Source organism: Ursus americanus, chromosome X (assembly GCF_024610735.1).
Source record: "Ursus americanus isolate L20-20 chromosome X, mUrsAme1.1.p, whole genome shotgun sequence".
In the NCBI taxonomy this organism is placed as follows: Eukaryota; Metazoa; Chordata; class Mammalia; order Carnivora; family Ursidae; genus Ursus; species Ursus americanus.
In genome coordinates this window covers 108,196,097-108,221,868 of record NC_142164.1, presented here as the reverse complement: position 1 = coordinate 108,221,868, position 25,772 = coordinate 108,196,097, and the positions used below count along the sequence as shown (strand labels likewise).

At 39.9% G+C, this 25,772-nt stretch overlaps 1 protein-coding gene across 3 annotated transcripts in view; it reads left to right on the top strand.

Annotated features, from left to right (window-relative positions):
• CDKL5 (cyclin dependent kinase like 5) overlaps positions 1-17,378 on the top strand; it is a 198,889-nt gene extending 181,511 nt beyond the window's left edge. Inside the window, exons 15-19 of one of the 3 annotated variants that reach the window (XM_087859815.1) lie at positions 1,665-1,788; positions 9,108-9,207; positions 13,050-13,172; positions 14,316-14,435; positions 16,986-17,378. In XM_087859815.1, coding sequence (XP_087715941.1) covers positions 1,665-1,788; positions 9,108-9,207; positions 13,050-13,172; positions 14,316-14,435; positions 16,986-17,372 — 854 coding nt within the window. In that variant the 3' untranslated portion in view covers positions 17,373-17,378. Of the gene's footprint in view, positions 1-1,664; positions 1,789-9,107; positions 9,208-10,814; positions 10,875-13,049; positions 13,173-14,315; positions 14,436-16,985 lie in introns of all 3 variants that reach the window. The other 2 variants (XM_087859816.1, XM_045778028.2) reach the window with 2 other exon arrangements.
• Positions 17,379-25,772: the final 8,394 nt, after the last annotated feature.

The following is a 25,772-nucleotide window of genomic DNA, read 5'->3' as shown; positions in this document are numbered from 1 at the left end:
TGTTTGGCTTTTTACTATTCTGTTGATTTGGGGGGACAGCTGGAAAGGGACAGGAATTGGGGGAGAACATGGACAGCTGCTTGGTCATCTTAACTAGGAACCTCAACTAAATAAATGTATAAAAGTATTATTTAGGACTAAATATGTATTGATTTAGGCTACTTGTTCCCTCCCAGCCCCGTTTGAAGAAAGCATAGGGCACTGAATATGCCTTTTAATGCATTCGGTTTTTTCTCATGCTGTGGTTACTTTAGAATTGTAAGGGACTGAAATTTTAATTCAGATTAAAGTTAGCTAAAATATTGTAGTGTCTATGAGCAAATGCCTTTTTTTTTTCTATCACTGTAAGTCTTACTACCAAAATGGGCCATATCTGTGTTATTCCTGTAGATGTCTGGAGTGTATACTTTAATATAAAATGTTAACAAAGTTTTGATTAATTAGGAAAGATGGTTTTATTTTGATTACAAGTGAATTAAATTGGTTCATATCAGTAAAACCCCTCATTAGTCTTCCTCATAATACACTTCAGGGTTTGGCAGGTAGAACATTTTTATTTTAGAAAGTCCAGAAATAGAAGGAAGAGATTTAACCAGGTGAAACATCTGGAGACATCTGTCATTTCAATGTTTCTACTAAATCTAACTGGATGAAGATTTAGTGGTATCATTGAAATGACAGATGTTTCCAGAATACTTCTTGGTTTTAGTCCTACTGGTCAAGAGGCAAGTGAAATGGTGTCATTTATCTTGATATTCAGCCTGTATATTCCTTTTGTGATGAAATTTGCAATATATTTTGATTTATGATCGAGCTTAAAAGGTGACAGGGGTGCCTGGGTGGCTCAGTCGGTTAAGCGTCTGCCTTCGGCTCAGGTCGTGATCCTGGGGACCTGGGATCGAGTCCCTCATTGGGCTCCTTGCTCAGCAGGGAGCCTCCCCCCTCTCCATCCACCTGCCACTCCCCCTGCGTTTGCCCTCTCTCTCTCTCTCAAATAGATAAAATCTTTAAGAAGAAGAAGAAGAAGAAAGTGACAGAAAAACATAGTAACACCCACCCCCCCAAGGGCAAAAAAGTATTTACCCACATATGTTGTGGTTTGTCTTTCTGTTCTTCACTGGATTGAGAACTTAGAGAAAAATAGAATTTTTGGAAATAACCAAATTTCTTTGGAATGTAGTTTTAAAAAATACAAAATTGACTCTGCCTCCCAAGTGTAAGGCTTAAAGCACAGTGTATTCTAGCACACATATCGTTAAGAGTCACTTCAGACTGAGAATAGATTTTGCACAGTTGAGTCTATGATGTAAGACAGCCTCAATTTCAGAGAATGCCAAAATAGTGAAGGGGGGCTGTCCTATTCATACTTTAAAATATTTTACAGTGTTCTTCAGTTAGTCAGCTGAAAGTCAATTTATGTTTTAAATATATATTGCCTGATGTTAACTGACCCTTGCAAATTAATGTTATAATCAGTGGGGGAGGGAGGGAGAATGTTCCCTGGAATGCCTTGACCCTCAGAAAACACAAAAGTTATATAAAGGGCAGAGGAGGGTTTTGACTTATGTGTTTGTTTTAATTGTGTGAGAGAAAATGCAGTAGAATCAGTTAAGAACTGCTTCAACCAAAAAAGTACATCAGTGACTGACTTTTTCTTTATTCAGTGCCATCTCCTCGTCCAGACAATTCTTTCCATGAAAATAATGTATCAACCAGAGTTTCTTCCCTACCATCAGAGAGCAGTTCTGGAACCAACCACTCAAAAAGACAGCCAGCATTCGATCCATGGTGAGTATTTTGATTTGTTTTTACTCTCCTTTTTTCTAATTGTAGATTTGAGATTTCAAAGAATTCTGGATACACTTTTTAGCTTGCTTGTTTTCTCAAGTGAGATTGTTGATAAGGAAACTGTGAATTGTCATTATTTATAATGGTTTATTTCAATGTCAGCATTTATATTAAATGTCATGTAAAAGAAGAAAAAATCTGCTGGGTCACTAAATGCCTCACATATCTCACATGTCTTTCATTGCGTTCTTCTGATAGGAATGCTGTCTTTCACTGACTGTCTCTTTTGTTGCTGTTGTATCACAGGGTAGACACTTTGTTTAGCACTTGGTGTGCGCTGACTCACTTGGTTCTCACGGTCAGCCTTTGGGGTGGGGGCAGCTCCCGTTCCACAGATGAGGAAGCTGCAGCCTTGAAAAGGGAGAGCACTTGCCTGGACAGCCCTTAGCAGGGAGAGAAGAGCCAGGATCTAGGCCTGCATGGGGTCTGACTCCAAAGCTTATGTTTTTCACCTCTGTGCCACCTGACTTGCATTCAGGGTGAAAGGAAAGGAATGAAGGGACACCCTTTACGCTACCACAAAAAAACATAATGGTAGTCAGAGGCTGAAATGATAATGCCAGCTTTGCTTATTCTTTTATCTTCTTTGCGTCATATGTAATAAAAATTTAGGGAGAGTTATACCGAATATTAAGTCTCATCAGCAGATCTGTCCGGGGAGTAAGGACCTCTTTTTTTAAAAAAAATAATAACATAGACTTTATACTCTCAGCTGCCCAAAGAGACTGCCCAGAATCTAGATGTGAGGGGTGTTTATGTGTACTTCATAAAACTACTAAGTTCTCTACTTGGATTAAAATGGTGCATGACCATAGCATTGCAAGTTTAGAATAGGGCCATTCTGTCAAATTCCAACTCTGTTGTTTATTGCCGGAAGTCACAGAAGGGTCTTAGGTCAGTTAGTACTCCTGACCCTGTGTGATTGTGCAGTTTTCACCCTTTTCACAGGGTTGTGTCAAGGTTTTAGTGCTTCTGTGCCCTATGGTAAAAATAACTTCATTATTTTTAAAACAGTAGTAAAAACAGTATTTTTAAAGCTGTAAATATTTTCATAAGCATAGTTTACATCCGTTGCCGTATTTATTAAATGAGAGTTTTAACAGTAGTGACTAAGAGGTTGGACTCTGGAAATAGGACATCTTGATTAATGTCACCTTCTGTTTGTGTGACTTTAACCTCTGCCTCTCAGTTTTCTCATCTGTGAAAATAGGCCTAAGAGTACTAACTCCCTTACAGGATTAATGTGATTATTAAATGAGGGAAAACATCAAAAGCATCCAGAGGCAGTGCCTAGCACACTGTGACTTGTTACTGTTAGCTGTGGCAGTTTTTACCATGGATGTCCTCTAACTTCAGTATGACTTGTCACATGTCTCCCCTCTACTTCCTTTGCTGAGAAACTTTGCTGCATTCTTTTTCCATGTGACTGTAGACCAGCTCTCCTATGCATTAACCTGGGAGCACAGGTACAACTTGTAGTTACCGGCTTTGACAGTTTTCAAGTGAGGCTTTGATAAGCCATGCGAATAGTGTCTCAATTATGAGACTAAGGAAGTGTAGAAGAAATTGTTTTTCTTCTTGGATGTTGCATAATAGAGTGGTGATGGTTTAAAAGAGAATTACAGGTTAACATAGTTCTATTAAATTAGGTGGGTTAGATCAAAACTAAATCCAAATGTGGGATAGGTAGTATTAACAACATACTGTTTTTGTCTTTTTGATAGTCAGTTTGAGTAGAGCTTGTTTAGACCAGGTATATGTAGAAACCTGAAAACAGTTTTTTGTGGGTTTTTTTTTTTTTTTTTAAGAATTAGAGGCATAATTGGGATGTCGAACTTCAGACTTTAGACAGGCCTTCATCAAGTCATCCCTACTCTGATATTGCTGTTATGAAGCTTGAGAGGGTTGCAGAATTACCAGTTTGAGATGCAGTATTCTTTTGTTCCCACTGCCCCTCATGTTAATGCTGCTATGATACTTCTTTGGGCATCACATCTAACTTTGTCTAAGTCATTCATTGAACTTGACTTATCTTGATTTTTTTCTTTCTTGAACAAGAGATCTCACTGGTTCACCATATTGTGTATATTTGAGAGAAATGCAGCTTGATAACGTACAAAAATGTGAACAAGCCTTGCTATGGTAACATAGTGAGTCGCTCTTCCTAAATTATCACTTGCCTAAGGGCAGTCTGTTTTTCCTTGATAGTGGTGCTTCCCATTTCTTTTGGGACGAGAATATTTGTACAGTGTACACATTTCTTGGAATGGAAAGATCGACCTTACTATATCATTTTAAAGTGATAGATATTGTAGTATAATCTCCAGGGTGGTTATTCTGGCCATCTCAGCTATCCAGAATCCAGTTAAGAACTGGGAGATGAGCCAGAATATCTCGGAACAAAAAATAGAGTTAATGCAATCAGATTCATCTTCACTAATGGGAAAACACCTCCACCCTCCCTATAAGCCTGTTTACTCTTTTTTTTTTTTTTAGGATTTTTATTTATTTATTCTAGAGAGAGAGAGAGAGAACGCATGTGCACAAGCAGGGAGAGGGGTGGGGGGGAGATGGAGAGAGAATCTCTAGCAGACTCTGCGCTGAGCGCGGAGCCCAACATGGCGCTCCATCTCATGACCCTGAGATCATGACCTGGCCCCAAATCAAGATTCGGATGCTCAGCCAACTGAGCCACTCAGGCACCCCTAAGCCTGTTTACTCTTAAGCACAATTTTAACAGTTGGCTCTGAGGTTGTCAGGCAAGAAGTAATCCCGGGTAACAATACAGTGTGAAGAGGGAGAAAGATCCCAAATAATAGCCAGGGAGAGGAGAGGAATATTTTTGCCTTTTCTCAGGCTCCCAGTAGGAATATATTTTCTGGTCCTCATGGTTTCATATGTAGAATAGATATCCATAAAGCATATAGATTTCTAAAACAGGCTGTTCTTACTTTGCTTAAAAAGGCAACGTATATAAAATATGTTTGGAAAGACTGCTGTTAAATTTGGGTTTAAAAGTGATGTTTATACAGTAAACCAAATTAATTAGGAATCCCAGTAATTAAGGTGAGTGAAGGATTGCTGTCACTGTTTGCACAGTCCCAGGCTTGTTCTTCTGGTTAAGTTATGAATATATTGGCATCCATTATGGCTTGCCACCATAACTCACAAAATTGTTCACTGATTGTTTTCTTCTCGGACATCAGCTGACTAGTTTAGTTCCATGACCAGGGGAAGGGGGGGTAGCAAGGAAAGTGTCACGCTGCTTAATGAAACACCAGAATCTGACCCTCTCTTGAACCTGTGGGTATCCCACCTTGAGTCTGTGAGCAGCTTGAGGTCACACTCCTTGTTTTATTTTTCTCTCTAGCCCCAACACCGCCAACACCAGGCCCACCACAAACACAGTACGCCATAAATGTTGGTTGACTTCCATTCAGTCAACTTTAATTCCTTCCTTTTTTAGGGGAGTCTTGAATTCTCTTTCCTCTTGACCCCTTATAAAACAGCTGTTATGTTAGAGGATGTCAGAGTAGGAGGAGGTTGCTACTCCCCTCCCCCCCCACCCCAGCGGTTTGATCAGCCCTGGATAATGTGTCAGGTGACTAGCTGGGTGGGCCTTCTCAAAGGTCCGGTACCTGAGATGGATGTGATCACCCATTTGCCCTTCTCTTGTGCTGCTCCTTTTGGGCCCATCTGTTGCCTATACCAGGTAGAATCATAGGGTCCAGAATTCACAAATGAGATAAATTATGGTGTAGTACTGGTTGTAACTGATCAAGTCTCTGTCTTTATTCTTTTGTACAACACCCAGCTTTTCAGGTGCCTGTGTTCCTGGCGGCTTCTCTCCGTCTCTGCCTCTCTCTGAGTCTATCTTCTAGTCTTTCTTCCTCTGTTTCTCTGACTCTGTATGTGTATGTTTCCATGTAGCTTCTCCCTCTCTTTGTTCTTTCTCTGTCTCCGTCTCTCTCTCCCATTTGTGCTCTTTTTCTCTCTGACTTCTTTTTTGTGTCTTTTGTGATACATGCACACTCATGCTTCACTCCTAGCTTTCGTCTTTCTAGTTCAAGCGTAATTTATTTCCTTTTTTGGTTTTGGTCTCTGGGATCTTTGCCTGCCTGAATCTTGGCCCCACCACCTCTGCTCAGTCTCAGTCTGAAGATGTTTTTCTCATCATTCCTCCTTTCCCTGGGCTCTAGTTTACCCAGCGTCTTTGAGAAGACCCTGCAGAGGGTCTCTGATTCATCTTCCCCGTGTTTTGCGCTCACAAGGGACTGCAAACCCTGGGCTTTTTAGTTTCTCATTCATTACCCTTCTCATCAGTCCCCCTCACTTTCATCTTACTGGATAGAGACTCTTCTTCCCATCCCAGATCTGTTCCTTCTAGGATTAGTGTCTCAAGCCTTCTCTTGCTCTCATGCCAACATTAGCATTCTTACAGTAATGCCCATTCCCATCCTGAGCTTGCAGTCATGATGAACCTGTCCCCCTTAAAGATTTCCTGGATTGGCAGAAAGCACTTTTACTACTGACCCTCGGTGGACGTTGGAGATTTTGTTAGACCGTATGTTCTTTTTTTTTTTTTTTTTTTTTAAAGATTTTATTTATTTATTTGACAGAGATAGAGACAGCCAGCGAGAGAGGGAACACAAGCAGGGGGAGTGGGAGAGGAAGAAGCAGGCTCATAGCGGAGGAGCCCGATGTGGGACTCGATCCCGTAACGCCGGGATCACGCCCTGAGCCGAAGGCAGACGCTTAACCGCTGCGCCACCCAGGCGCCCCTAGACCGTATGTTCTGATTGGCAAAAAAAAAAGTTCTACCTGTTAATCTGAATAGTTTGCTGTGCTTCTAGGTTAGGTGCAGACTCCATTATGGAAGGACGTAAGCTATATCATACGCAAATAGTTCTTTAACTTCTGTAAGTTACAAGACATTAAAAATAGTATTGCTGGTTGGTCTAGATACTATATGTGAGGTTCCTTTCAGTTCTGAGAGTTGTGCTTTTGTGATTCCAGCAAATTATACTCTTTTACTGTGTTGCCTAGAATCAAACTTTTCACTATTCCATTTTTACCTATTCCATCATATCTGAAGTTTTCTAGCTTTCAGAATTATAAATATATCATTCTGAGTTCCAGTGTTAGTTATTTTTATTGGTTATGTTGTATTATGAAACTTTCACTTCAGAACTTGGAGCTCTCAATGATGTTTAAAATTGCAGGTCCTAATGAGTTTCAGGAACACTTGGGCTTACGGTACATGTTTTTACTTCCTTGATATTTCTATTAACTTTTAGGCTACACACTTAGAAGAAGAAGAAATGATCATTGCTCCTTCACAGAGTTATGTTTTCCTGTTTTTTATCTGTCCATCTGTCTCTCTTTTTAAATCTCTTCCCTTGTTGTCTTGGATCTTGAGTTTTTGGGTTTTCAAACAAATTTTCTGTGGTTTGTACAACCTTTTTATTATATCTGTAGTACATGTTTGATGTTGAAACTAAAAAATAGAAATAATAAATCACCAATAATCTTACTACCCAGAGATGATAGCTTTTAAGATTTTATTTTATTTTATTCCTGCCTTTTAAAAGATACGTGTGTATGTACACATATATGCCTTTTCATTTTAAAGATTTACTTATTTATTTGAGGGAGAGAGAGCACAAGCAGGAGGGGCAGAGGGGGAAGGACAGAGAATCCCAAACAGACTCCGTGCTAAGCATGGAGCCTCACGTAGGGCTCGATGGCTCGATCCCATGACCTGAGCTGAAACCAAGAGTTGGCTATTCAACCAACTGTGCCGCCCAGGCGCCCCATCCTTTTCTTTTTTCTTTTCTTTTCTTTTCTTTTCTTTTCTTTTCTTTTCTTTTCTTTTCTTTTCTTTTCTTTTCTCTTTTCTTTTCTTTTCTCTCTCTTTTTTTAATACAGTTAGGCTCATATTATGTAGCAAGTTTTGAGGCTTATATTATGTAGCAAGTTTTGAATCTTACAGTTTTTCACTTAGTATTATATTTTAAATATTCCTTTAGATTACTGAAAATTCTTAGAAGATATGATTTATTTTTGATAGCTTTGTGGTGTTTTCTATCATGTGGCTCTGCAACAGTTTATCTAGATGTTTACTGTCTCCACACAGATTTAATCAAGAATGCCACTTTGCTCATATTTTCTTAGATATTGTAGTAACTTCATCACCAGTACGTGTTCTAAAATCACAAATATGAATGAACTCTCACCTTTAATGTTTTACTTTTGATTTTAGGGAATAGCTAATAGAAGGAATTCAGTCATTCGAGAAAATGGTTTTACACAGTCATATATTAAAATTTAAAATAGAGCCCATGGAATGTGTCTTTTTGAAGAATAACACCAGTTGAGTTGCTTCTTAAAGACTGTAAATTAAATTAAGTAATACATGGCCTCTCTTAACATACAAGTCAGCGACTTATTAGGGCCAAAGTGTCCTGTTTGCTATCTGTTAAACCTCCTATTTGTATTAAAATACCTGGTGGAGTCAGTGTGGTATGAAGCTTAATGTTGTCAGTATTTTCAGTTAGAAGCTTTTTTTTCCCCACGAGTACTTTGATTTAAAGCATTCATCTTGTCCATGTTTTTTCTTACCTGAGCTATTTTTCAATTAAGTTTCAATAAATAGATATAAGGTGTTTATGAAGGAATTTTCCAGTTTGAGGCAATTTTTATTTTTATTTACAATGCTCCTGTAACACCATTGGTTTTTTTTTTTTTTTTGGTTTTGGTTTTTTTGTTTTTTTGTTTTTGGTTTTGTTTTGTTTTGTTTTGTTTTGTTTATGTTCAGTATCTTGGCAAACCACTAATAATGAACTTCTTGAGCTGGTTTTAGAAAGGTAAATAGAAAAATGAAGATACTGAACATGTTTCAGCTCTTTCCCTTGGAGGGTTATGAAAAACGCATCCATCCTTTAAACTGTGTGCTTTTCAGACTCTCCAATTCTGAGGTTTTCAACAGCATGAAAATGGTCCTGCAGTACAGTTACCAGATCATTTGTAATAATGCTGAAATTGCCAGTTCAAGTGAGCCTGTGCCAAAGGCTAATCATTAACCATGGTTGATTAGATTCAGTTCCTCCTGCTTTTTAGAGGCTCTTTACCTATGTGCTTGATTTTTCATGGCTGTTTCAATCTGGCTTCATGCATTTTTTAGTTTTCATTGTTATTTGTCATATAATGGCAAGAGAAAGGTTGAAAGATCAATATGATAAAAATGTCTTCCCATTTAGGAAAAGTCCTGAAAACATTAGTCATTCTGAACAACTGAAGGAAAAGGAGAAACAAGGTTTTTTCAGGTCAATGAAAAAGAAAAAGAAGAAATCTCAAACAGTAAGTAGATGGCTACTTTCTATATACAGCGGCACATGAGTCTGCATTAGTCTGTGGGTACTTGACATTTTGTACATGGCAGTGAAAGTGAATTATTTTCTTTTTGAGATTTGACATGCATACATTGTATTTGTGTCTTTCTAAATTCTATACACCTATCCTCCTCTCACAGAGCCTTTTCTAGATTCCACAGAATCTCCAGGAATAGAAGAAATTTAATTTGGATGAGAGAGAACACTTTAACCTCTCTCAGTAAACATCCATGTGGATTTATATTCATGTAAAAACTATGAAGCTGCAGGATTTATTTTTCTTTGGGGGTTAAAGATGTGTGAAAACTTAGGAAATGGTTTTGGTGTATGCTTTAATCTTGAAATTTATAACTAACCATCATTCGTTATTCTTCCCTGGCTGGTTTTCCAGTTGCCATGTTGACAAGTTCCTTTCTGGGCTGTATAATCACAGAGAGGAGAATAGTATTTGACATTTCAGGGTTTGCTTTAGTAGGAAGACATGTTTATCTTGTGACTGAACTGTGAAATGGAACAAGTCTTATCTCCTGGGAGCCCTCTGCCTGAACCAAGGTTTGGCTCCATGGAACCGTGCACATCATATCTCTGAACCACCCAAGCAAGGATTCTGCTGGTTAGTGACGTGAGGAAACATGGGAAAGCCAGGCCTCTAGGCCAGCAGGAGCTTCTTCACCCACGTGAGGCCTGCTTTCCCCTTTGTTTTATGGTACTTTCAAGGCCAGACAACGTTGAGGCAGCTATTTTAAACACTTTTGTTTCTATTTCTCATTCATACATGATTGACTCTCAGTTATTTAAAAAAGCAGAAAGATTCTAGGATTATGACTCAGTGGTAAGTAAAGATGAGATAGATGATAGTAGCAAAGAATGTAATACCCAAAGTAAGGATCACAGATGTTCTAGAAGTATTAATAAAGACACTCCTAGATTACTTTTTTAGATATTCTTTCACTTGCATATTTGTTAAATTTATGTATTTCGTTATAGAAAAATTGAGGAAAAAATGATCATTTCTAATCTTATCACCCTGTCACACTGATCTTACTACCCTATTACAACTAGCATTAGGATTTTGGTATATTTCCTCCTAGCTTTTTAGCCTATGCATATGTTTGTGGAAAGAAGGTGGTTTTTTAGTTTGTTTTAAATAATAGTGATCTTTATACAGTTTTGTATTCTGACTTTTAATAGTATATCTGTCAATCACATATACACATAATATATATGTTACTACACAGTTCTTACTATCTTCATTTTAATGGCTGCATAATATTTCCTGAAACATTCTTTTTTTTTAAACTGCCTATATCTCTACCTGAAATTCACTTAAAGCAAAATGTCAAATCAAAATGCCGCTCAATCAAATATTGCTACATTTGTTTCTTAGACTGGATGAACAAAATAGACCTGACTTATTTGAAGTGGAAAAGCTTAAAATATTTAAAATGCTAATACAATAAACTTCTATCATTGTCTGTAGAACATATTTATCCATCATGAACGTTGAACTTAGACTACCTCTCCTAACCCGTGTTACTTTTATTTTGAGGTTTTTGTTTTTGTTCTTAACCTCAGGTCTGTAGCCACTGTGGGGTAATTAAGTGGAAGAAAGTAGCAGGAACCAAGGAATTGAAGGTGTTTTGTGTATAGATTTGGCTTTTGATGTCTGTCTGCATTAGACTAACATTAAACATAAAGCCCCTGGCTCACCATGGCCTAAGTTGAGTGTATACATGCTGACTGACTCTTATTATTCAGGATCTGGTTCAAATTATAGATTTTTAAATAGTATAGGTTAGGGAAAATAGGAAAATATTTATTCTCTAACATCCTTTCCACTCAAACTTTTTAAAGGTTTTTATACATTTCATTTTTGATATGTAAAGTAACTGCAAAATATCTCTATATAGGCCACATGCTTTAAGCCTTCCAAATCAAAAGTTGTGCCTGTGCATTTTTTCATTAAAAAGAATTTTTTTGAGAGAGAGAGGGCACACAGGGAGAGGGAGAACCCGAAGCAGGCTCCACAACCAGCGCAGAGCCCAAAGCAGAGCTCGATCTCAACAACCCTGAGATCGTGATCCGAGCCAAAATCAAGAGTAAGAGCCCTCTGTATTCTTCCAGACCTCAGGCTCCTAAGCCTGGCATGACATCAACTCTGCTTCTTTCAAGTGAGCATTGAAACAGAATTAAAATTACCTTTTTTTCACTTTCTAGAACTCAGCAAAAAGAAAATAGGTAAACCAGCTTTGAAAGATTTAAAGCTTTGTGTCCTTTGCATAAAACTCAAAGAAAGGAAGAAAGAAAGAAATGTGGTGCCCAGTGCATGTAGAGAAACAGGACATTTTTTTTTAAAGATTTTATTTATTTATTCGACAGTGTTAGAGACAGCCAGTGAGAGAGGGAACACAAGCAGGGGGAGTGGGAGAGGAAGAAGCAGGCTCACAGCGGAGGAGCCTGATGTGAGGCTCCATCCCATAACGCCGGGATCACGCCCTGAGCCGAAGGTAGACGCTTAACCGCTGTGCCACCCAGGCGCCCCGAGAAACAGGACATTTTTAAACCTCAGTGAGTCCTAAATCTAGTTTAACACTTTTATTTCACTGATAGAGGACTGCCCAGGCAAACTGTGATCTGCCTGAAGTCGCACAACCAGTCGGGAGAACTAGAGGTGGGTTCTCCTAAACAGCAGGCCCCAGCTCAGTCCCTGCCACAGGCCCACCTCTGGTAGAGAGCCTCTGGCCACTCATTCCTGAGAAGTCTCGTGCGGCCTCCTTAGTGATGTAAATTAAATTCTTCCCTGGGATCCCTCTTGGGAACAGGAACCTTCAGTGGGCTATCTTACTTGAATGGCTTCATACAAGGTGATCTGAATACCTTCATATATATTCTAGTTCTCTAACAATTGAGCTATCCAAAACACGGAAAAGTGGTGCCAAAAAATAATTCTGTATTGCAAAGGTGCCTGCTTTGACTCAAGCAAATCTGGAAGCCGCCTTGGGAAATCTGGCTTCAGTTCCATATCCAGAGTTACATAAGCCCTCAGAGCATATGGTGACTTTGCCAACTTGGTAATTGTACCCTAGTTAGCTAGTATTTCAATTGGTAATCATGCGTCAATTTAAAGATTGAACTTTGTTTTTTTCACTTTGAAAACCCGTATTCTGAATGGCGCCACATATTTTCCATGGAGTGAGTATTTCTTTAGCAGCATAGAACCAGGCTTCTTCCATGATGGTAGACCAAGTGATGTTTTCTGGTTCATGAGTTGACCACGTTCGAAAGAGTTTGCTGTATCTTCTTCCCTCCTCCCCCATAGGCAGATCACATGGTCACTTATTTAGTTGCTGAAGTCCTCTCTAGCAATTAGGAAAAGATTGAAGTTCATCAGCAGCTCTTTAAACACAATTCTTTATAATAATCTTACTTCTGATAATAAATAAATCCCTAAATGTTTTATAAGTTCAGTGTGACTAGATGTGTGTAGGTTTCTAGGCATTCCTATTATAGGTAAGAATCATGACCACATGTTCTTTATATACATTGAGTTTTTGCAGGTTTTGAATTTACTTTGTTGGCATCTTCATGTCCAGATGAGAAATGACACAGAACTCCTCTAGGTGCACACACAGCACACAGATTCCTTAAGTGACTGTTAATATTGAACACTATCAGGGCTCCCAAGGGCTAGGAGTTTCAGTAAGAATACCCTTTTTTTCTTTTTTTCTTTTTCTTCTTTCTTTTCTTTTCTTTTTCTTTTTTCTTTTTTTTTTTTTTTTGCAATTAGTTTATTTGTATCTTATATTGCAGACAGATTCCACCAACGGGGAGAATCCAAGCATCAAGAAATCCCTCTTTCCTCTTTTTAATTCAAAGAATCATTTAAAGCATAGTTCTTCTTTGAAAAAGCTTCCTGTAGTCACTCCACCCATGGTACCCATTTTTACGTACGGTAGCCCTGCAAACTGCTCCAGTAAACTTGTTTTACTGATGACAACAGCATGTCTTTTATTTTCATGGGGTCATATTCTCTTTGTGCTAGTTAAGTACCTGAGCCAGTTCCATAAAGTTACTGAAATATCAATTCTTTGCCATTATGGATTTTGTGAATCAGTTAAGGAAGTTGAAGCTATAAAAGGCTACTAAACAAACTAGTGAAAGGCTAGTTTGGGTTGTCTGGTTAGCCACTTGTGGGCAGACGGCATTCATAAAATCCCTTATTTCCTGTAAAGAATTTGATTAACATTTACAATTAACAACGTCTTTTCATTTGACTCACAAAGTCTGTTAACACTTGGTTGGCAGTTTGTTCTTTGAAACCAAGTTGAATTGACCAAATTGAGTGAGCCAGCAGGCTCCACTTTTCTTAGTTGGTGATTTGCTTTTTCCTTGCCTGGCTCTAGCTTTTGCTGGTCACTTAGTGTAAAGCCAGGACTTTTGCTTGGCATTTGGCATTATTCTGTGTTCACCAAAATCGGTGAACGGACCAATTGCATTCATCTGGAGTTTGTGGCACAAATTTCCAGGATTTTTATAGTACTTAATGCTAGACCCAGATTTACTGGGCAGTGTCTTGGGAATATGATTCAAACCATACTTTTCCCACTTCAGTATCCTTGAAAGCCTGCTAGACTTCTTTGGGCACCACCAAATACAGTGTTTGGATCATTTTCCCAGCAGGAGCAAATTTTTGTTTTATTGAACTGGTTCATAACCTAACTGCAATATGGAATGAGGATACGACAGCAATTTCTGGTACAGCCCAATTTAACTGCTCTCTCTTACAGCGACTAAAACTAACAGCATGGGAATGCTTTAAGGGTTGAGGTTTTAACAAAGCTGCATGACATCTGCCAATTTTTCCTAATGCAGGGAAAATTATTAAGAGGGCAGCAGAATTTAACTGGCATCACCTGCATTGTGAACATTGGGAGAGTTTTGGTTTCCTTTTTTATTGGGGGGGCGGGGTCGAGGTTTGGTTTCCTTTGATTTGCTTTTCTCCTCTTGGGTGTGGTTGCATATCTTAGTAAGGCTTATTGGGGTTCTTATCGAATCCTTGCCCATATTTTGCTCTAGGTGCCCAATTCTGACGGCCCTGATCTACTGACATTACAGAAAGCCATTCACTCTGCTAGCACCCCGAGCAGCAGACCAAAGGAATGGCGTCCTGAGAAGATCTCTGATCTACAGACCCAAGTGAGTGGTGCCTGTAACACTCTAGATTCTTAGACTCTGCAGGGACTATCCCACTTGAGAGAAGGGCAAGGTTGAGGAATTTAGCCTCTCAGTGTTACCGCAAGGCTGTGAGTCTCCTCAGAATATACCCTCACTGTGAATAGCAGATGATCTTGGGAGTCCAGATGAGTCTTGTTTTAGTGACCCATGTCCTAATAGGAAAAAAGTGAGCTTCCATTAGCCTTCACCTAGCCCTGGGTGGGGTAGGGTAGGAGGGTGTGTGTTAGAGGGGTGTAAGGTAAGGGGAATAATTAAGACGTGGTCTCAATCCATAAATACTACACATCCTAGGAGAGAGAAAATCTATAAATAACCATAATTCATGGTAAAAAGTGAGGCATGCCATAAAATGTAGGGGAGCGTGAGAGGAGGAGGTAGTGGGAAGATGAAGTCTTCGTTAGATGTGGTAGCACACGAATTAGGCCTTGAAAGGCAGATACGATAACCTTTCTTGAAAGAATAATCTTCTGCAATTGATACTATTTCTGATAGAAAATCGAACAGTTGCATTAGGAACTGCATATTATACAGTATTGTATAATTGCATTTATCTGCCATAATGGGGAATAAACAAAAAATGAATTAGTAAGTTTTTTCAGGTAACTGAGGTTTGTCTGGTTTGGACAACTATTTTGATTGGAAATGTAATATTGCATCTTTTAAGTATCCCACGATGAGCACAATGACATAATCTAACTTGTTTTTTGATGATATTAACATTTTTATAAATCTAGTATTCCTCTGTACTGTAATTTCTGACAAACCTCATGAGCTTTTGAAGCTCTAGGATTGCTTTTACCTAGAGATGGCCACAGATTTCTGTGATTTGGAGGAAGAGGACCTATTTTTATAGGTTTGTTGTTTACTTTCTTTAACTGTTACTTAGATCCACTGACAGGAATTCCCAAATTTCACTTGTATTTGCCCAACCATTTGTATTTTCTGCTTCTAACATAATATAGGCTAAGGGGAGGCAAGGTGACAGAAAGGGTATAGAGAACCAGATATCCAAGTTGTTGGATATGTATCTGAACTAAGAGCACAAGGTTCTGAGTGAGGGCCTGATGTTCTCTTCCCACTTTTATAAAAGAGTATGGGGCTTTAGAACCTTCTTTGTGTATCCATTTCTTTTGCTAAGAAGCCCTTTTCAGGTTACTTTATATCTCCAGCTGGACCCAAACTATGGTAATTGCTCAACAGTTGCCTGTGGTCAGGGCTATAAAAATCACCAGGAATCTTATTGTGTTATCATAGCAGTTTCAATAACAAAAAACATAACTTTGAGCACTTAGGATGTACACTGTACTGTGCCACCTCCCCTGGGGACCACAGAGCTTTTGTGGACAGACTTTGGAATAGCCATGGAGGATGCTTCCTCAGGAGCAATTTCTACGTGAGTCCATTCTCAAGCAATTTCCCTTCGATTTCAGTGCTCTGTTCCTTCAAATCTTGTAGTGTTCCCTGAGATCATCAACATTTTATTAAAACTTTGCCAAGCCTTTAAACGCATGGCCCTTGAAGATTAGTAGCCAGGGGTGGCCCCAGGCTAGGGCTACGTCTTGAGTGCAGGGTTCCCGTTGAGGGCCTTGAATTTCAGGGTGCTTTCTACATGCCTCTTCTGATAGTAAGCCTCATCACGTATCACATAGAGGAGAGGGAAGTGAACAACGTTTCACCAGTGGGGGAGCCCGCGGCTCAGCAGTCACCAGAGAAGAGTCACCCAGTGTGGGGTAGGTGGCTGCCAGGACCCTCCCTTCTGCCTTGAAGCACAGTCCCCTCCACGGTGCAGCACCTGTGGGGTCTGGGCCCCGGCCACAACAGCAAGACAAGCAGGGCAGCTGTGAGCCCATGTTAGGAATCCAAAGCCTCCTGTGAGTGAATTGTGTTTTAGAGTCTATAGGGCTTTTGCTTGTTTTTCTCAGCTGTGTTCGCTTCTCAGTGCTCAGATCTTACCCCACCCCCAAAAAAGTAAAAGTGCGGAAAGGGAAAATCCGGGCGATCAGAACAGAAAAGTGGGATATGTAATTTTTAGCTGAGTATGTTGCTACCTAATTGAAACATTATATCTCTTCAGTTTTCTCTTGTGGCTAGATAGGGTTGAATGACTGAGTCCTGGCTGGTGAAAAATAAGTGGCAGGTTGATGTCGAGCTGTTGGGAAGTCTTCTCAAAAAGGGAGCGTCATATTCCTTTTGCTACTTCCTGCTGGTTGAGGCATGAGATCTCCCCCCTGTAAAGATGGGATGCAACCAGATAGAAGTTGCCTAAGGCTTTGATCAGCCACACCAGCTCTAGATTTCTTATCCAGATTTCTAGGCTTTTTCGTTAAAGATAAATAACTTTGATCTTGTCTGAAAAAGAACAAAAGGACAGATAAGGCTAGACTTAGCCCCTCCTCCCCTGTGCCTGCCCCGCTGGCTGCACGCAGTCATCTCAGATCTGTGCTCCATCTCTCCCAGCTTTCGAGTCTACTCTAAATTAAGTCCTATGCGCGCTCTCATCTTTTCTTTCAGAGCCAGCCGTTAAAATCACTGCGCAAGCTGTTACATCTTTCTTCAGCCTCAAATCACCCGGCTTCCTCAGACCCCCGCTTCCAGCCCTTAACAACTCAACAAGCCAAAAATTCGTTCTCAGAAATTCGGATCCATCCTCTGAGCCAGGCCTCTGGCGGGAGCAGTAACATCCGGCAGGAGCCCACACCAAAGGGCAGACCAGCCCTCCAGCTGCCAGGTCAGATGGACTCTGGTTGGCATGTGTCCTCTGTGACCCGGAGTGCCACAGAGGGGCCTTCCTACTCTGAACAGCTGGGTGCCAAGAGTGGGCCAAACGGGCACCCCTATAACAGAACAAATCGGTCTCGAATGCCAAATCTGAATGATTTAAAAGAGACAGCCTTGTAATGTGTGCTGGGGTGGGGGGAGGGGGGGGTAGGTAAGCCAGTGGGAAGGGGATGGGAGGGTGTGGGTGGGTGGGGAATAGGCTGGGCTGGGGTGGTCAGCCAGTATTTTCAGCTTTATGAAGGTGAGTGCAATATTGTATGTGTGGAGCCCTCTGGCTCCTCACGGCCACAAATGCTAGTCAGGGATCTTAGAGCCGCAGGAGTTCCTTAGGGACCGCCAGTCCCCACGGATCTTGTGTGAGAATGGATAGAGTGTGCCATTGAGGAAGAAGACATTCTTGCCAGTTTCTCCCCTGTACATTCCAGCTTTAGTGCAATCCCTGTTGAACTTGGGAAAGCCAGGATGTGTTCTGGTACTGCAAGGGATAGAAAAAGTCATGTTGACCGATGCCCTTACCACAGTTTTTTTTGTTTTTTTTTTGGCCTAAACTAAATGTGGGGTTTATTGTAATCCAAGAGTATCCCTTTGAAGGGTGAGCAGATGAACTAACTGTATGTCTTAAATTGTTTTCTAAACTTCCATATTTGATAGGATTTGTAACATTTATTTATAATTAATATTGTACTGTTCTAATCATACCTTTTATGTTAATGTAAAGTTATTTTGAGCTGTTTGGAACATTGTGAAGCAGTGGGACAGCTATAGTAGTTTCTATAAAAACTAAACAGTAACATTTATATATTGCATCAGGAGTATTTTATTCTATATATAAATATATATATATGGTAAATATCTGTCTGTTTTATAAATATAATCATTTAAAGAAAGTATCATTATGACACTATCTGCCATATTTTTATACATTTGTGATATGAAGTGAGTATTATACTTCTAATCAAGGGAGTTGAATTGTGGCTATGTGTGACTAACAGTGGGAACCGTGCTCAACTTTTAGGTCCCGGCAGTAGCCTCTAAACATGATCCTTGGCAGCAGATGAGATGCAGCATCTCCTCCCGAACCCATAGACAAGAAAGTCGGTTAGGCCAGTGAGAACTCTAGCAGGCCTCGTCTCTGTCCTCACAGTTGGCTCCTGTTCGCATCCAGGGACGTTCCTTGCACCTAAGGGGAGAATAGATCCAGGGTTACTTACTTATGGGTCTTTGTTGAGAGAATATGCTTTTCTCCTTAGTGTTAGTATAGAGTGTAGACCAAAGATTTGCCAGTGAACATTCCTAGGTTGCAAGGTTGCAAGAGGCATCTGTCTGCAGGTCTTGCAAACCAGCTCTATGCTCCTGAATCCTGTGCACTGTACCGGAGACTCTTGGCTGGTGGGGTGTGAGATCCATGTGTGGCGTTTCTATTTCTAAATGTTTTGTTGTTGTTGTTGTTGTTGTTGTGATTGCTCTTTCCAATATATTTAAAAGGCTCCTGAAGCAATTCCAAATGTAGGGAAAATTGCTACACTCACTTTTTCTTCCTGGGACTGTCCATTTATAACAAGGTTATCATGTATATCGGTACGCACACGATCAGAACGGGACTTCTTTCCCTCATTTGATCTCCTTCAACTCCCAATATTCTCAAGCATCATCAAGGCCTATGGCCGACAAGGGTTACAGCCTGGTATCTCTGGGCTATTCTTGACAGAAATCACCTCAATACCATCTATCAAGAGAATTAGATTTTTGGAAGTAGTCTCTTAGCAATAATATTTTTAAAGACCCACCCCCACCCCTCAAAGGGGTAGCTTCTCAATATTTATTACTTGTCCCAGGATTCTGAGAGCATTGGCCCCTGAATCAAGTCAGCGATAATTGAAATGTGCTGAGTTACTGTTCCCCTTCCCCCAAGATTTTGAGAATCATAGCTCTGGTGATTATACAGAAAAGGTCTTAGTTTCTTTGAAGCTTAAATTGTGTGCATATTACATTTTTATATAACTACTATAATGATGTGTATTGATTATATATAGAGGTCATTTTAAGGTGCTTTTTATTTGATTTTAATAAGTATAATAGGCACTAAAATGAAACTCAACTGGGTACTATCATTAAAACAGTTTGATTCAAACCAATAGTTTGCATGCTCTTCGGTTCTTTTTATATCTTGTTTCTTTCACCAGTTCAGTACTGTTCAAGTAGCTCTGAATTCTGGCTTTTCCCAGGCAAGCTGCTCAGTTATATAAGTGATGTGAACCCTTAGCAGTTTTTGCCTGGATACTAATGACTCTAAAAGGGTGGGAACTCTTCTTTTTCATACTAGATCTGTACCTTGTATCCCCCCCTTGCAAACCAGAAACTACATTTTTTCCTCCGGAAAGACTTCTCACTGTGCTGTGCGCTTAGGAACTGCGCAGTCACATTGCCATGCTGTGGCATTTGAGGCTCGTTGTCACCTAGGGGCTGGTTTCCCATGTTTTATCCTTGCTAACACTGGGATCTCAGATGTTTGCAGAACATTTATATTCATGATGGTTCTTCAAAGAAGGGCTAGAATAATTGCCTTCTACCTAGAGCAAAGTAAACCTAACTGATGAAGAGTCAATACATACTTTTCATACATTCCCAGATTTGAGCCAGAAAATATCTCCAATGTTTTCAACTAGTGTTTTTGAGGTAGCTCTTTTATCCTTGTCTCCACTTTTGTCCATTCTGACTTCTCATTGACCTCAGTAAGCTGTAATAAATGAGCTGCAATCCGCATTTCTAGCATGTATAATTCTCTTCCTGCTCGCCGAGGGGAATGGTCAAGGTTTCTCCCAAATCTCATGGGCCCTCTCTTAGCTTTTAACTGTTGTTTTCCTCTGGTTGATGAATCATTGACCTCACAAAAATTGCCATCCGTGATAAGAAGGACTTGATTTAAAGTCACAAAAGTCTGCATTTTCTTTAGGAAGGGAAATTCATGGTGTTCATATTCTCCTATCTGCCCTAACTTCTTAATGGATAAAATACTGCTGAATGAAGGCTTATGAATTACTTTGTTTTATGGAAGTATTGCCGATCTCCTTTTGAAAAGAAACTCTGCTTCTCTGTTTTTCTACTTTTGCTTTACCACCGTCCTCGTTTTTCTTCTCAGAAGTTCTGAATGAACTTTTACTGAACCTTGCTTGGTCTCAGTCTGATGGTTAGTCTCTTCAGAGCCCAAGATCAAAAGTGCTCCATGCTGAGGAGCTCAAGTGAGCTGTGTCTGTAGCAGTGGTTCTCAGTCAGGTCCAATTCTGCCTCCCTGGGACATTTGGCAATGTCAGGAGACATGATTGGTTGTTACAACTGGGAGTGGTGGGGGAGCTACTGGCATCTAGTGGGTAGAGGCCAGGGATGCTGCGAACATACTGCACACACAGGATCCCCCCACAAACAGAGACTGATCTAGTCCCAAATGTCAGGAGTGGTGAGGTTGAGAAACTCTACTCTACTGGATTCCAAGCCCACTGCTCTGCAGAGCTTGGCTCTATCCTTGTTCTCTCCAGGCTACTGGAGAAACCGCGGGTATGAATTCTTCAGTATCACATTCTCTGCAAGAATCTTCTACCACTTTTTTTGAATCCCTGGAATCCTGTTTGTTTTCATTGTCTTGGGCCTGCTACAAGGTGTACCCTTTGGGAGGAGACCAGAGTGGCTTTATAGGTGTTTGAGAACTTAAATTCTAGGTCAGCATCTTGAGAAAATCTTTCATAGAGCCATGAGGCTTATATTTAGAAGCAAGCAGCAGCCTGGCAGATTGGCATGATTTTTACCAACTGCTCAAAGGCATCCATTGGCTTTTAGCTGTGTCTCCCAAAAGAAAATGTCATTGTCTTTTATTCAAGGCATTTAATAGCTCTTTACAAATATTGGCATATGACAGACCGATTAGAAGCAAAAAAACTCTCTCCTGGTGGTTGTGATGTGGCTGTTATAGGAGTGTTTGTGCTGTACGCTTTGGTTAAATCTGTTTTAAAACCTGCTTTAAGATTTGCCATATGCAGTTGTACTTTAATTCTAAGCTCAGAGCTGTGCTGGTTAGTTTCTAGTCACGTCATGTATTATAAAGTATGTTGTGGTTGTAGAGTTAGCCAGTTTAGCATGTTCCTAATCTGAAAATTAGTGGACTTCGCTAGGAAATGCTATCCCATTTTCCCTTCCCAGCACCCCTTATCTTAGTTAACGTCATAGTATCCTCACTTCTTAAACTAGTTTTTAGAGTAAATAAGGAAAAAAGCCATTTATTTTCTTCTAGCTATGTATTGAGAATGACTCAATAAGTGTACAACTCTTTTTAAAGGCCAGAGGATTACTTTTCAAGTGTGTAGAAGGCTGTGTCCATTTCTGTTCACTAGGTCCTGGTGGTGATCCAACTTTCAGCAAGGGCAATCGCTCATTGCGACTTACTCCCAGAGTTCAGCTGGGACTCAGAAATCTGCATATTCTCTCCTGGTCACAACATTTTTTCTGGAGAGCACTGCTTTTTATATCTAGAAGTTCGTTACCTCCTACATTATAGTGGGATATTGAGCTCCCTGTGAGCGCTGAGATCCACAGACTCATACTGTTGTGAGCTGGGGATGTGGTCTGATACACTGAACCAAGTCAGAACATACTGAACTATTTCCTTGCCTCCTTCAGTTCATCACTGTTAAAGTGTGTAGGCAGAGAAAACGGATTTACGCTTCTTAAAAAATGGTTTCTTTAAAAGGGGCTGCAGGAAAGCGTCCTGCTGCTAATCTCTAGGGCCAGAATCTTACAAGAAGTTTCTCTCAGAGACTTAAAGAACCATCTTACAAAAACAAAAACTTGTAAGTGGTTCTGATTTCTTCATTTTGTGTCTTAACCAGCTGAGATATAAAATATCTTGAGGTCTAATTCATCAGCTGGGTAAAAAATTCTGTCTTCGAAACCATGAGTAAATGCAAGAAAATGAAGCCGTGACAGGACGAGTCCCTCATCTGTCTGTATACACACAATGTGGTAGAAGTGAGGTGGTGAGGAAACTCTGGGCCTGCTGCCCTATTCTATTCTATTCTATTCTATTCTATTCTATTCTATTCTTTTTTAATTGAATGTACTATAAAAGATCATAGACTTGTGCCAAGTCAGTTACTACGTGAATATTCATTTCCCTTAGTGCTTTGTTAATTCATCAGCGTTAGGCCTGGTCCTGACTCCACCATTCTCCACTCCAGGCACTGGCCCACCTTTCTGTGTATTTCCTATAGGATATTAAAGATGATCATGACCTACATTGTATCTTCATTCAATAACTGTCGACTCCCAAATTTGAGGGAGGTGTGTCTTTTGTTTTGCCAGAAAAAATTTGTAATAGTCTGCACGTTCGATTTCTAGGGCCAGGGAACTGCAGCAGTGAAACTGATTTCACTTCTAAGGCCCTTCATTACCCACAAGGTTAAGCTCTCTGAACCCCATTTGATCCTTGGGTCAAATTTTGGTCCTCCTTTGGAATCTTAAAAAAAATCGGTTTCCATGTTGTATGCAGATTAGAAGTTGCCTTGTTCGCTACTCTTCCAGCACAGAGTATCAGGGAGAAAGAGGCCTTATCTATTCCTCCATCCCTTCCGTTTTGACAGACTGCTAAGATTTCCTCAGGACTTCCTTTGGTTTGGGATTTTACTTTCCCAAAAGCCTGATCTGATTCATTTCAGGCATAGACAAGCTTGTCCTAGTGCTCTGCTTCAGGGCTAATCAGACGAAACCCAGGAATAGAAAAGGTAGATGCCTTGACTTTTGTCCCTGTTGGGGGATTAAAGTGTTTATCACCAGAGTTGTCAAAAGCTCTAGTTACAAAGCATTCAAAGTTTCAAGAAAAAAAGAAAATGATGCTTTTTCTCTTGGAGAACTTTTAAGTTCTCCGCCATGGCTTAGATTTTCCAAAATGGAAAGCAAAGCTTGTATAAAATCCATTTTCACTAGAGATATACAATCGAGTATAGTCATTTCAGTCTATTTCCCTCTCCTTATTTCCTCCTTGGTCACTGATTGAGTCAGGCTGGAGGGGTAAGCTATGATTGCAAGAAGTGAATTTTCACTGTAAACTTGGATTGATTAATAGAAACAATAAAACCAAACAAAATAGTTGCCCCTAACTCCTATCTCCAAGAATTGCTTTGTGCCATTTCGAATTCAGGTAGTTATTCTGTATATACTTAAAAGACTGTTCTGAGCTTCTTCAATCTCTCGGAAGTTCAAAGGGGTATCTGGGAAGACACAGGGCAGGGTGATTTTGAGAACCCTACTCATGCATGAAATTAGAAATATGGATAAGCCAGAATGATGTAACATCCAAGTTTGTGGTAGATGAAGAATCAGTGGAAATTCTTAATTGCACAGACTTTATAATCCATAATACAGAGTGTAATTCCATACTTTTTACTGTGGCAAGGGTGTGACGTGGTGTTAACCTTTTTAATTTTTGAATCCAAACTGAATTTAAAGTGTTGAATATTTAAATTCCTCACAAGCTAATTATGAACCATTTGTAAAGTGTTTATATAACTCTTTGTATCATGTGTTGGTACATCTTATCAAGTTTTTTCTGGCATGTATTCCATTCTAAACTTCTGTAAAATTTCTATTGTTGCTGTAAATATTATACAAATATCTATTCCGTGGTAACCTTAATTATCAGCATGAAATGGTTAATTTTTACTGAGCACAATGTATTTTTGAATGGATCTTCCCAAATGTCTTTAATAAAATGCAGATTTTGCACTGACTGATGTATTACCAGGTTGTCCCCATCTTGAGCATTGTGGTCCCTTGCTTTTGAACAGCAAGCAGCTCCATGTTAGTTCCTTCTTTGTAAAGAACTCATTTGATTTCAGCTGGGGGATAATGGGCCTTTGAAGTTGAAAGCAGTTTAAGGGACAGAAAGTAATGTTAAAGCAGGGCAAATCCTGTTACTTAATGATGATAGTCTTTTTTTTCCCCCCCTATTTATAAAGCTTTTTTCCCATCCTGGCCTTTTGAAAACTGGTTTCTTTCACACTCGAGTGCTGTGTTGTCTCCTTTGCACATTGTTAGACACTCTCTTGGTGGTTTGGGAGGATGGGAAGAGATACCTGCCTCCTGCTCAGTGTGATGGAGAAAGCAAAGATGAAGTATTTTTCATGTTTTAGAGTAGGAGGTTGGCAAACGTTTTTGTTTTTGTTTTTTGTTTTTGCCAGATAGTAAATATTTGATGTTCTGTGGGCCATAGGGTCTCTACCATTGTAGTGCAAAAGCAGCAAGGCAATATGTAAATGCGTATGGCTGTGTTCCAGTAAAACTTTATTTACAAAAACAGGTTGGGGGTGGGGCAGATTTACTGACCCATTTTAGGCCCTCACTTTTGTCTTTGGTTATTTGCTCAGTTGGTCTTATTGTTAATGGGGGAAAGAACTTAAATTGTGTGGTAACATATATAAATATTCTCCAACTTTATCTGTCTAAACAAAGGATAGGAGCTAAAACCCAGTGATGTGCATTCTTAAAAACACTGTGTCTCCAACTTCTTCACTCCCGAGTTTCTCCTTCTCGTCCCAGAAACTTGTGGCCTGTGATTTCAACTATACTTTTTATCCAGATTGAATCAAACTATCTATTGGCTTGTAATTTTTCTGTTTGTAGCACTTATTATGGCCGGGCACAATGCCAAGGCCTTTACTTTTATTATTACATTTACTTGTCACAGCAATTCTATGAAGCGAGTAGTATCCTCATTTTGTAGATGAGGAAACTGAGGTTTATGGACTTTACGATAACTTGCCCATGGTCACCTGGCTAGGATTTGAAGCCTAGTGTGTTCACTGTAAAGTCCACACCCTTAAACACTACTAAGCAGGGCAGTTGCTGCGTCTCCATGTATAGAAAACTGACATGGGGTTCATGACATATGGCGATTCATGTACCACCTTTCATCTTCCCAGCAGGTGGTAGTTGATTTGATTTGAGAATAGAACAGTTCATTGAAACAAGCCACTAGAGGTCCAGAGACTGGTGAAGTGGCTAAGAGCATAGGATCTGGAGTCCGATTGCCTGAGTAGAATCCTAGCTCCATCACCTACATCTTGTGTGGCCTTAGGCGTGTTACTTAACTGTTCTGTGCCTCACTTTCCTTATCTTTAAATGGAAATAATAATAGTATCTACTTCATAGGGATGTTGTGAGGATTTAATAAGATGATAACCTGCAAACACTTGATAGATTCTAAATAAAGAGTGGCTAGCTATTATTTGTGCCTCAGTTGGCAGCCCCATGAAGTTAAAAAGCAGTGTTACTGGGTCTTGACTGCCAGTTCTAGAGAGCCCATTAAGCACTTTAGATGTACTTATGCTATTTGATCTTCACATCAGCCTTGTAAAGTTGTTGGGGTTAAGAACCACCCAGCTTGGCACTATTCTTGGGATCACAGGGGAAGCAACAGCCCTTACAGCTGTGCATTTGTAAGCAGGCCTCGGCACCCACGCTCCAGGTAGACAAAAA